General features: G+C 38.3%; 1 protein-coding gene across 1 annotated transcript in view; it reads left to right on the top strand.

The window, feature by feature from the left end:
- Positions 1 to 12,340, top strand: part of plcb3 (phospholipase C, beta 3 (phosphatidylinositol-specific)) — a 72,412-nt gene that overhangs the window by 51,912 nt on the left and 8,160 nt on the right. The window contains exons 9-29 of the mRNA XM_053492930.1: positions 844 to 1,010; positions 1,122 to 1,268; positions 1,735 to 1,892; positions 2,060 to 2,142; positions 3,967 to 4,051; positions 4,318 to 4,480; positions 4,763 to 4,858; positions 5,000 to 5,076; positions 6,067 to 6,163; positions 6,258 to 6,342; positions 6,621 to 6,745; positions 7,336 to 7,490; positions 7,597 to 7,755; positions 8,421 to 8,520; positions 8,832 to 8,936; positions 9,406 to 9,503; positions 9,606 to 9,729; positions 9,896 to 9,931; positions 10,030 to 10,139; positions 10,948 to 11,057; positions 11,146 to 11,305. Coding sequence (XP_053348905.1) covers positions 844 to 1,010; positions 1,122 to 1,268; positions 1,735 to 1,892; positions 2,060 to 2,142; positions 3,967 to 4,051; positions 4,318 to 4,480; positions 4,763 to 4,858; positions 5,000 to 5,076; positions 6,067 to 6,163; positions 6,258 to 6,342; positions 6,621 to 6,745; positions 7,336 to 7,490; positions 7,597 to 7,755; positions 8,421 to 8,520; positions 8,832 to 8,936; positions 9,406 to 9,503; positions 9,606 to 9,729; positions 9,896 to 9,931; positions 10,030 to 10,139; positions 10,948 to 11,057; positions 11,146 to 11,305 — 2,440 coding nt within the window. The remainder of the gene's footprint in view (positions 1 to 843; positions 1,011 to 1,121; positions 1,269 to 1,734; positions 1,893 to 2,059; positions 2,143 to 3,966; positions 4,052 to 4,317; positions 4,481 to 4,762; positions 4,859 to 4,999; positions 5,077 to 6,066; positions 6,164 to 6,257; positions 6,343 to 6,620; positions 6,746 to 7,335; positions 7,491 to 7,596; positions 7,756 to 8,420; positions 8,521 to 8,831; positions 8,937 to 9,405; positions 9,504 to 9,605; positions 9,730 to 9,895; positions 9,932 to 10,029; positions 10,140 to 10,947; positions 11,058 to 11,145; positions 11,306 to 12,340) is intronic.

The raw sequence follows: 12,340 nt of genomic DNA, 5'->3' as shown, positions 1-12,340 counted from the left end.
CAGCGCCCCTGGAGCAGACATGGTTAAGGGTCTTGCTCAAGGGCCCAACAGTGGCAACCTGGTGGAGCTGGGGATCGAATCGCCGATCTTCCGATCAGTAACTCAGTGCCTTAGCCCTCTGAGCCACCACTGCCCCATTCCCTAGTGATCATACACTGATCATACCCTAGTGGTATGTGTTTTTATAGCTTACAAATCACAGCAATTTGTTGAATAATTTTTGTACTGCTATTATCATTTATGTTATAGCGCTTCTAAAAGTAGCTTTAATAGTTTTATGAGTTCTTCCCTCACTTGTGTTACCCCCTGCAGAAAACTTCACCATATCTACATTTTCCTCTGTATATATTGTAACAGCATGTTAATCGATGTGTAGTTTATAGGCCAGCGTGTTTTATCGGTCGCTATAAAAATAATATTAGAAAAAACGTATTTATGTAAATTGTTGTCAGAGCTTAACTTTTATAGAAAAGTAATAAGCACCTACAGTAAGCACACAGCAATTTAACAGTGCTGCTCTGAGATTACTTTTTCCGACAAATAAATGTGTGCATGGCACGTTGTCATGTGGTTCAGGTGGTGCGTTAGTGGCACAAAACTTTCGGCCGCATTGCTCAGGTGTTGGAAAGGTCAATAAAACCACATAGGAACTGCTTTAGTGAGAGTCTCATGTGTGTATCATGAAATATCTTTATTGTACACTGCACATATATTTACAGAAGTGTGAAATCAGGGGAAAAAAATTATACAATTATTAAATTAAGACAGATCTGTTTTACTGTTTTGTCTTTGAACCTGATAGATTTTGTGTTTGTTTGTTTATGTGTGTACACACATACTCAGTGGCTCTAAAGGGAAGCCCTTTCTATCCCTGGATCAGATGACGGACTTCCTTAACCGTAAGCAAAGAGACCCACGGCTGAATGAGGTGCTCTACCCACCCCTTAAGCGAGAGCAGGTACGACAGCTCATGGAAAAATATGACACTAACACCCGGCAGCTGGAAAGAGGTAATCACACACTCACATACGCACACACACACATACAATAGGGATTACAGTAGGAGAAAGATAATATGATAATCTAATGATAATTTTGTGTGTGTGTGTGTGTGTGTGTAGACCAAATCTCGCTGATGAGTTTCAGTAAATATCTGGAATCAGATGAAAATGCAGTGGTTCCCTCCGAGAGGTTCGACGTCATGGACGATATGACCCAGCCGCTGTCTCATTATTTTATCAACTCTTCACACAACACCTACCTCACAAGTTCGTCCACTTAATGTTGTGTTCTTGATCATGATTGACATTAAAATCCATGAGATGGTTTAATGTTTTAAGGGGGAGCGAGATTATGAAGTGCTTATTAAACACATTAAAATCCATGAGAAGGTTTCTTTATTTGCTAGGGAATAACACTTGCACTTTGCACTTTGACCTAGGGCACTGTGTTGTGGACATGGAAACACTTAAATCAAATTCTTGCATATTTCTCAAGTGGTTTCTTGATACAGTAATTGTATCAGATGGTTTCACACATGTTTGAAAGCTATTTCTGTAATTATTATATCTGGAAGGCAGCCATGTTATAGACTTTCTGTGGAAAATTATTATTTTTTTGTGTAGGAATAAATGAGTCACAGAAGAACTAGCTTCTACATAGTAGAGAAGCTGCAGTGGCAATAGTGTCCTTCAACGAGTTGAGTTAAGTTTGTGTGTGTTTGTGTGTGTGCAGTGGGTCAGTTAACAGGTTTATCCTCGGTGGAAATGTACAGACAGGTTTTGCTCACCGGATGTCGCTGTATCGAGCTGGACTGCTGGAAAGGTCGTCCACCCGAAGAAGACCCCATTATCACTCACGGCTTCACCATGACAACCGAAATCCCCTTTAAGGTGCAGTCATCTGCCCGAGTCATTCCGTTCATCCCACTCCCCATCTTCAGCATTTTGTTTCTTTCTTCAACGATGTCTCAGTGTTTACGTGCCTACTGGCTGACATTTTCCCCTTTTCTCTCTCTCTCTCTCTCTCTCTCTCTCTTTCTCTCTCTCTCTCTCTGCAGGAAGTGATTGAAGCCATTGCTGAGAGTGCCTTTAAAGCCTCTCCTTACCCCCTCATCCTCTCCTTCGAAAATCATGTTGACTCGTAAGTGTAATTCTCAAACTGGATCTTTGTGTCTCAGTATTATCATTGAACCATGGAGAAATAGCCAGTAGTATAAATGTGTATGTATATATGTATTTATGTATTATAATACTTTAATCCAACACTTAGGGGAGATTTTGACACTGCAGAATTTAATCAGAACTAGTTGGATCTTAAGATTGTAAAAAATCAAAAGGCCTCAATCAAAAAGTTTGTTACAGTTACAGTTCATCACAAAGGGAAATTCTTCGAGATATCCTAGAGGCATAATTGAGCCATGCTTGAGATTTTAAAATATAATACTGGTTAAAAAAATGGCAGCAAATATTATTTTGTCTTTTTCAAGCATGGATTATTGGTGGGTCAAAGACTTCTCGTTATGTTTCGTGTCCAAAAATATGCTCAAATTCCTTATTCAGCATTGACATGGACAGCTCTGAGCTGTTGCTACTGGAGCATTCAGGAAAACCTTTTGTACAGCGATACAGAGCTAATCTACGAAAATCCAAACATGTACCCTGGACTAAATCGTACCCTCTATCAGAGGCTACTGTACACTGCCTATAAGGGCATATAACAATATGGGGAGATATTTTTATAGCCTTTTGCGTATCTAAAACACAGGTAAGAAATCCTAATGTTCTTGACAATTTTAAAGCACTTCATAGTCTCGCTCCCCCTTACATATTAGAGCTCGTTTGATTCTACACCCCCTCTCGCACTCTCCACTCTTCTTCATCAAGGCTCCTTGTTGTACCCTCCTCGCCCAGGAATTCTCACCTCGAAAAAACAACCCGTAACACAGGTGCCTCAACTAAATTCAAAACTCAACTCAAGACCCATTTATTCAGAAACGTTTATTCTACATGATGAAAGGCATATAACAGCTTAAATCTTGATTTAAAACCACTTCTGAATCATTTGTTTTAAAATGTCTTAAATTTTGACATTGTCGCTTTTCATTTAATTGTTGTTTTTTATCTTCTCTTACTACTCAATGTTATCTATGTTATCTTGTTTTACTGTTAATTTATTCTTGTTTGATCTGGAAGGCGATCTTGGGTGACCAGAAAGGCGCCTATATGAAATGCATTATTATTAGTAGTAGTATTAGTATTATTATTATAACAAATTGAGAAACGTAGCAGGTACTTTCACAGTTTGTGAGTAAATTGTGACAGTTTTTAGACAATTTTTGACAGTTCAGCATTGCCATGTTGTTTGGGTGATTTGTAAGTACAGCTGTTAGTAGGAACGCCCATGATGTCACAGAGTTGATTGACCAAGAAACATCAGGAATTTTAATTCCGGACAATTTGTTGCGCACTTTCAACAAAAAGGACGGGAATGTGGGAAGGTTTTCTTAAACATATTTCAAATCATGCTTTGTTTAAAATAAGAAACAGGTATAATAACTAAAATTGATGAGGATTCTATTGAAACAACTTTATTTAAAATTCATGAAAGGAGTCTCCAGTGTGAGCATTGAAACAGAAACTTTTCCAAAATAAAGTCTTCAAGATGAAGGATTTTGCAAACCATCACTGACATTAATTTAAAAAGTGTGTTTGTGTTTAATTAATTGCAAAGTGTGATAGTTGGGAAACCGCTGTGGTATACGGGGAATAGAGCATATCATAGTGTGCTGCTGTAATACATTAGGATGGTTTTGGTGACTTTCTGATATCTGTAATCCTCATCATGATTTATGTCACACACTCTTAACTGAATAATTTGTTGCTCTTTCTGTCATAAACTGTTGGCTTTTTTCCCCAAGCATAGCTTATTTTAACATCTCTGCACGTTCTTGTTACTTCATTTCAGCGCAATTCAGCAAGAAAAGATGGCAGAATGCTGCCGCAACATATTCGGTGATGCGTTGCTCATCGATCCTTTAGAGAAGTACCCGGTAAGTGACATGTGAAAGGGTGGACTGCTCCCAGCTCATGCAATGCAAGCAGTATAACTTTGCCATTAATCACCTTCCTATGGCTCATGTGCACGATGTTACCCTAGTAGAGTGTTATACAGAAATTGCAGCATTAGTTTTTAGTTTTATTGCAGCATTAGGAGTTTGTTAATGCTTTGTGTAGATTTGTGTCATTTGCTTTGCTGAGTGTAAATTAGTTTTTAGTGTTTAATAAAGATGGTTTTGCTGCATGTGGTTTGCTGCAGCTGATCCCAGGTCAGCCATTGCCCAGTCCTCAGGATCTGATGGGGAAAATCCTGATAAAAAACAAGAAAAGACATTACTATCATATCAGGGATCGTTTCACGGCTAATGGAGGCAGCATCAGCCGCAAGGAGGGAGCAGACGAGCAGGCCTCATCTCTCAACGGTCAGCAAACACACTTAGATAATAGATCCTTAAGTATAGGTTAAAGTTTTCCTTTTCACATTGCAGGAATTAGTCTCATTCAGAAAGCTTTGTCCAAATCATTCTGATCTTTAGCCATACCCTGTCCAAATCTTTTTCCATGATGTCACAAGCTCAGGAGCGTTCATGTTCATTTAACTTACAGAAAACATTGCTGCTCATGAATCCCGTTTTCTGTCTAATTGTGTCTTGTATCCGTTTCATATCCATTTCATATCCATGCATAATAAGATTTGTGTTTAGATGCTTCATTGCCTGAAGGCGAGACGAGTCAGATTATGTCCAATGGGGGTGAGAAGCTTGCGGAGAAGATGAGCAAAGACACACGCAAGTCTATTGGTGGGTTAGGGCATGATTGAAGTCGTCTCCACCAATCGCAGTGCAGACTAATGTCATTGTGGTGCCTTTGTGCAGCAACATTAACAAACATTTTTAATGTTGTTTTTATTTATTTATTTATTTATTTATTTATTTTAAAAGATCGGGGAGATGGAGATAGTGAGGAAGAGGAAGAGGAAGAGCCAGTGACAGATCCCAAAAAGCACCATTCTGATGAGGTAAGTCAGTGTGTGCTCACACACTCTCTGTCTTTCTCTCTCTCTCTTTCTCTTTCTCAAATAGGAGGTTCAGAATTTTTGTCTGTCTAGTGGACTAGACATCTTACTATATATGAACACTAGTATTTTAGGTTAGGAGTATTAAGCATTTAAGTATGCACAACATTTAGTTTAACAAACACCTCTGACAACTTTTGCATAACACACAACATTATCATCATTTTTATAAACTATAATTCTTATTTCAGTAAGGTGAAGAGATTCGCCGCAGTAAAACATTTGAATGGTTCAAATGTTTTAAAGAAGCCCGTACATCCATGAATGATAATCCAGGCCCAGGTGGCTCGCAGCCTACTGCTTTCTTTTCCATGAATATTCAGTGAGTGAAGTGTCTTGAAAATGGACGGATAACTTGTCCCCAACTTGCAGAAGAGACACATCTGTTTGTGAGAACTGTACACACAATCATCCACAAACACCATGTGCACATTACAGGAACTCAGCTGGGAGTTATTGCCACATCCTCTGTAAAGTCCGATCGTGCTCCACGCTGTTTCCACATGTTACATGTCATTAAGGTTCTTCCTGGGAGGCCAGTGTTTCTGAAGTGAAGCAGGCCGTCCAATCATCACTCTAGCATACTGAGAAAACGTTCCACCTTGATGGTATCCAAGCACTAGTGAAACGTTGGAATAAGTGCATTAGTGTAGCAGGGAATTATAGAGAAAAAACTTCATACTTTCATAACTGTGTTTTGTTTTTCTCAGTCCCAATTTCACCCCTCGTACTATATAAGGGATTGTTTTTTTTCTTGTAATGGTAACACTGCTCATAAATAAATAAATCTTTCACACTTTCATCAATTCTTAAAAAAGACAATAATATTGTGGATGTAGCGTCAAGAAGAATTTTTATTTTTAATTAGGTTTATTTACAATCAGTTTATTCTCTTCTGCTTCTTCTTCTTCTTCTTCTTCTTCTGTCTTACAGGGAACAGCATACAGTGAAGCCACTGCTACAGAAGAGATGTCCACGCTGGTAAACTACATCGAACCAGTCAAATTCAAATCCTTCAGATGGGCATCCGGTGAGTGTGTGTGTGTATTTCATTTCATAAGGAGTTCTGTAATGTGTAGTATGTAATATTATCAATCATACGTATTTTCTTTTTATGTGGTTAGAAAGGAGAAAGTATTACGAAATGTCGTCCTTTGTTGAGACCAGAGGCATGGACGCCCTGAAAAGTTTCCCCATTGATTTTGTGGAGTATCCTTTTCATCTGTGCTTGAGTATATTAACTATGTCTCAATCGGTTTAGCTTTTGTTTATCTGTGCTAACGGTGCCAACCACAGTTAACCAGGTGAAGAAGTCATCTGCTATTTGCCCCGTCCTCAAGAATTGGGCTTCTCTTTGCATGTGATTCAGCCGCGTCTGTGAAGTAACTCATATTTAACTAATTCATTGTGTTAGATAATTCTTTGTGCATAACATCATGTCACTGTGACCATGTGGTTTTGTTTTCCTGAACTCCATGTGTGATCAGATACAATAAGAATCAGTTGAGTCGGATCTATCCCAAAGGCACACGTGTGGACTCTAGTAATTACATGCCTCAGCTCTTCTGGAATGTAGGCTGCCAGATGGTGGCGCTAAACTTCCAAACTCTTGGTGAGTCCAGTGCTTGTCTAGTTGTCAGTGTTATTTCCTCTGTTTCTGTGAGAAGCACTTGATGGACCTGGACATCAAACACTTTCACACTCTTTGTAACAAGCTGAAGATTCTCTTTAAATAAGAAGTGTTAAAAATCCAAAAGTGACTTAAAAGCCAACACATTTTATTCAAATTGAAGTAGGGTGTGAATAAAGATAAATATTTAGTAATGCATTAAAGATGTTTGTAATTGTCAAGATATTTTTTCATGATTATTTTATTCCTTGTTTTCTAGGAGAATGTTGTTTCCTATTCTTTGTCTTGATGCTGTATCTCACTTATATTAATTCTCTTTCTTCAATCTTTCTCTTTTCACAATAAAACATAAATGTTAATTGAATGATATGTGCATCTTTGTGGAGCATGAGCTAATGAGCCTGTAGTTTTTTTTTGGATGGTGTTTTTTTTAGTTGTGATGTTCTGGTTGTTATTAAGTATAAACTGTGTGGGTCGTGTGTGCATAAGGTCTATTGCACTTAAAAAGCACTAAAGTTAACATGAAGACTAAGACACCAGGATACAAAGTGACTTCTATTTGTTTGCTTCAGATTTGCCCATGCAGCTAAACATGGGTGTGTTTGAGTATAACGGGCGTAGCGGGTACCTGCTCAAGCCTGAGTTCATGATTCGTACAGATAAACACTTTGACCCTTTCACTGAGGAAATAGTGGATGGCATTGTGGCTAACACGGTCAAGATCAAGGTAATGTACCGAGTGTCTGTATGGGTGTTTGTCACATAGCTTAAAGTACATATTCATATATTATGTGTGTGCTGATTTCTTTACGTTTGTTCTCTCTTATATTTAGATTGTGTCTGGTCAGTTTCTGACTGATAAAAAGGTTGGTGTTTATGTTGAGGCGGACATGTTCGGGCTGCCCACTGACACCAAGAGGAAGTATCGCACCAAAACCTCTAACAACTCAATGGACCCAGTCTGGGAGGAAGAGCCTTTCGTCTTTCTTAAGGTCACTACTCTGCAGATGTTATAAATATGCGTACATGTCTTATGGATTAGATCTGTACCATATAGCATTTGTTAAATGTCACTATAATGTTGATCCTTACATCACTGCAAATCATGCAAATACAGGATTGTGTTAAAAAATTATAATTTTAAGCCACCCCTGATTGGCTGTGCTCTTTTTGCACCATACATAGTGCTGGGTAGTCTTCCTGAACATTAAAATGTAGTTTTATCAATTCACAAAACGAATGGTTAGTATCATATGGGATATCACACCCTCTCATGTCCTGGTTGAATGGTTTTACTTTATGTCGGTACTTTTTCTAAAGGCAGGCAAACCTGTGGTGACATAGGTGACTGACCTACCAGACTTTGAGCAGAAACTAGTTTATCCAAGTAGATGGCTCTTTCTCTGTCTGGAATGTCTGAAAGCATGAGCTATAGTTGCCTCTGTGCAACCAATGTGTTCGCCATCCCCCTACCGAGGGTGGTGCTGCAGCAGCTTGAGTTAGGTCAATTTTCGCAAAGCTGGGGAGCTGCAGTGTTTGGACGGGTGGAGAGTGGGAGCAGATACCCCATAGTTATGTGAGAGTGCCAGATACAGTAAGTCTAAATAAGACTCCCTATTTAATCTTTTTCTTGATTAATCTCTCTTTCTCATTGTAGGTGGTGTTACCCACACTAGCATCACTTAGAGTAGCTGTCTTTGAAGAGAATGGGAAGTTCATAGGCCATCGGATCTTACCAGTGGTGGCTTTACGCCCAGGTCAGTACCAGGTTTGGAACAAATACATGAAGGAAATTAATATTGCAAAAGGTTAGTTGAAGTAAGTTGAACTGATTGTAACAATAACACATCCAAATATCTCAGTTCACTGTTGACATCTGGAGGAGTAACATTGAGCTTTATAATAGGCAATTAACTAGACTATTTTGCTTTGTAGAGAACAATATGTATTTTTAATTGCATTTAATTTGTACTACACAAGAACACCACACATACCTGGACACACTTAATCACGGTCATATTGTGTTTTGTTTTTTTTGTTTTTTTTTGGGTGCACTTGTGTGTTATAGGATACCATTACATTAATCTGAAGAATGAGCTCAATCAGCCACTGCTTTTTGCCTCGCTCTTTGTATACACTGAAGTTCAAGACTACATTCCCAATGAGCACCAAGGTGAGACAGCACATATTCCATGAGCCCCAACAGGAAATGTCATATAGGCTATTTTTACTGAAGATGTAAAGCTGATTCTCTGTCTTGTATCGTACTTAGTTGTTTTCTTGCAGCCAAATAATTTGACCCTTGTGAAATAGGTAAAATTAATAAAATCTCATCATTATTGTTACCATAGCAGTATATTACTACAGTACTTCCAGTACAGTACTGAAAAATGTCTTTCTTTTGTGTTTCCAGCACTTTGCATTCACTGGAAAAGTTTTTAAAATCTTAGACTCTTGTCTTGTTTTGTAACTTTCTAGATACGTGTTTTATTATAGAGTTCTGCAAATTATTGTTTATCTTAAATCCAGTGCAAAGGAGCAAATAGTTTTTTTTTCCTATCACAGATGGTCTGCGCCATCACCTGTGACTAAAGCGTTATGTATTAAAGTGTGTGACCCTGTCTTTGTCTGTCTGTGTTTAGAGTATGCAGAGGCTCTGACCAATCCAATCAAACATGTGCTGGATCAGAGAGAGAGGCAGCTAGCTGTGCTCATGGAGGATAACGACGACATCAGTAAGGTGGGGAACAAAATTTAATTAACTGTAATAAAATATAACCCAAAATAGTTTTTTTTTGTTTTGTTTTTTTTATCTGCTATGTCTGTGTGTTTGTTTTCACAGCAAGTACTTGTAAAGTCAGAACAAGGAGAGAAACCAGATTTCAGTCTTGTATCTAATGAGTTCCCATTCGCTTTGCCATCCCCAACCCTCCCACCTTTGGTGGCGGATGTACTGACTGCTCCAGGTAAAGAAAAAAAATAATAATAAAACACATGGCTCCCTCTCATGCACTATCACATGCTTTGAGAAGAATCCATGTTTGACTATGTGGGCATGTCTGACATGACATCCCATCTCACCTCATGCTTGTATACTGAGTGACCTGCTTCTCATTGTGTGTAATACTTCAGCCCCAAAAGAGGACCTGGTCATCACTGTATTAACAGGTAAATCATCATCCTCGTTCATCATCATTGTTGTCAAACTCACAGCACTGAGTCGAGACAAATTTCTCTCGATGTGAACGTATGCGTTTGTATTACAGCGATCAGTCCCCAGTCCATTGATGAGCTGAGGCAGGAGAAGTCCTATGTCAAGTTGTACAAGAAACAGTGCAAAGAACTGAAGGAGCTTCACAAGAAACACCTCAAAAAGGTACAAACACAAGTTTTAATTGTTTTTAATGTCTTAATGTCATGTTTTATTATGCATTTTGTTTACAGGCTTTATTCTGCAGCTGTTGTCTGTTAAACGTCATCATTCTGTCTTGAGAAAGATGTCTTTTTTTTATTTTAACTAATCCTAAGATGTATTTTAATATTAATGTTGTGTGTGTTCGGATAAGGTTAGGTTCAGTCTTCTCCCTATCTGTTATGTGTCCACTATGACATATGTACTGAATTCATGAAGATACTGTAACATAATAGTAGCATGGATACTACAAAGTGCACTGTATACCCAGTTTAAGGGTATTTAACGTCCCATATTTCACTGTTTCTTTAACAAGCTGACCCAGGTCTCAGAACTTCCCCAAAGTGTGGTTTGTTTATATGGCTTGCCATACAAAAATGGAAAAAGAACCCAAAAAACTGGGTTTTTTTTCTTTGTCACTTCACTTAAGATTTAATAAGATTTAGTCATTAAAATGTCATGTTTTCAATAACTAAAACTTTTTGCCAAATTGTTATACACTGAACCCACTTTAGCCATTTTTTAAATATTTAATCACATCATTTTAAATATATGACTAAATATCCTCAATCTTAAATGACACATCTTTGTTCCCAGTCATTTTCATGTGCTAAAACACAGAACGCAATTAACTGCAATAATGCAAAAACTTTTTTTTTTGCATTAATAAGTGAAATCATTAGGAATATCATCCACTAGTGAATTTTATTCAGACCACTACATGGACAATTCCTATAGTATCGAACATGTACGTTGTGTGTGTCTGTGTTAGCTGTGGTCCCTCGGCAAGGAGCAGAAGACGAGGAGTAACCAGCTGAACTCGGACATCCAGAGGCGCAAGAGTCAAGTGGAGAAAAAGCTGCGACTCAGCATAAAGAAAAAGTATGGGGAAATAAAAAAGGTTAAAGCTGTTTAACAGTAGTACTTCATGCAGTATTTACTGTGTGTGTGTGTGTGTGTGTGTTGACAGTGAGCCCGCTGAGCCTGTGAGGACTGAGCTGAGTAATCTGGAGATGGAGCTGGAGAAGAGGACAGTGCAGCTAAGAGAGTGGCAGATGCAGGAGCTACTCGAACTGCGAAAGAAACAACACAAGCTGGAAAGAGAAAAGAAGTTCGTTCACTTTGAAGAGGTACTACACACACACACACACACACACACACACACACACACACACACCTCACACTTTATATTTTCATTTACCACTTTTAGCCAGTCTGAGAAGTGCTTTGCTGTCTCTATTAAAAACAGATGTTTACGCTTTGTACACTAGATCATGGACTATCATTAAATGAACTCAGTTCAGCATGAAAAGAATCAGATATTGAGTCAAGAGCTACAGTACTGTATGTAAACAGAATAACTTGTGCCTGGTGATTTAGTGGTCATTTAGTCTTCATTTGAAGACATCCAGTCACTTATTTATTCGGATAGCTGGAAAGGTTTACTCCACCGCTTGTGTACCAGCGCAGAGAAGAGTTCTGATGCGTGCCATCCTTATACCTTGAGGCAAGGTGATTTCGCAATGCTCCAGCGCTGAAGTCAGTATTGAACATTTAACTGTAAATTTCTCACTTTTTGCTTTAATAGGTTGCAAGATAATATTACTTTTGGTTACATGCAGGAAAAAAATACATTTAATCAGCCATATATCATTTTCAGAACTATATAAGTTTCACACTTTTCCCATACTGCTACACGTATATGATATATGGCATATACACTAAATGGACAAAAGTATTTGGCCAAATCTGCGATGACATCGTATCAAAATACACATACTTGAATATGTTTTTAATATGGAGTTGTTACCCCTTTTTCAGCTATACCAAATTTCACTCTTCTTGAAGGCTGTCCAAAAGATTTAAGTGTTTCTGTGGGGATCCTTACCTATTCATTTCATAGAGCATTTATGATGCACTTATGTTGAACGAGAAGGCCCGGTTCACAATTTTCATTCAAGTTCATCCCAAACATGCTCGATGGGGTTAAGGTCAGGGCTCTGTGCAGGCCAGTCATGTTCTTCCACACTGAACTCATCAAACCACTTCTTTATAGTCCTTGCCTTGCTTTGTGCACTGGGCACTCATGTTGGAATAGAAAAGGGCTTTGCCTAAACTGTTGCCACAAAATTGGACATATAGCATTGTCTTATTAAGATCTTTTT

Source organism: Clarias gariepinus, chromosome 1, assembly GCF_024256425.1.
Source record: "Clarias gariepinus isolate MV-2021 ecotype Netherlands chromosome 1, CGAR_prim_01v2, whole genome shotgun sequence".
NCBI lineage: Eukaryota > Metazoa > Chordata > Actinopteri > Siluriformes > Clariidae > Clarias > Clarias gariepinus.
This window is presented reverse-complemented; position numbering and strand designations above follow the sequence as displayed.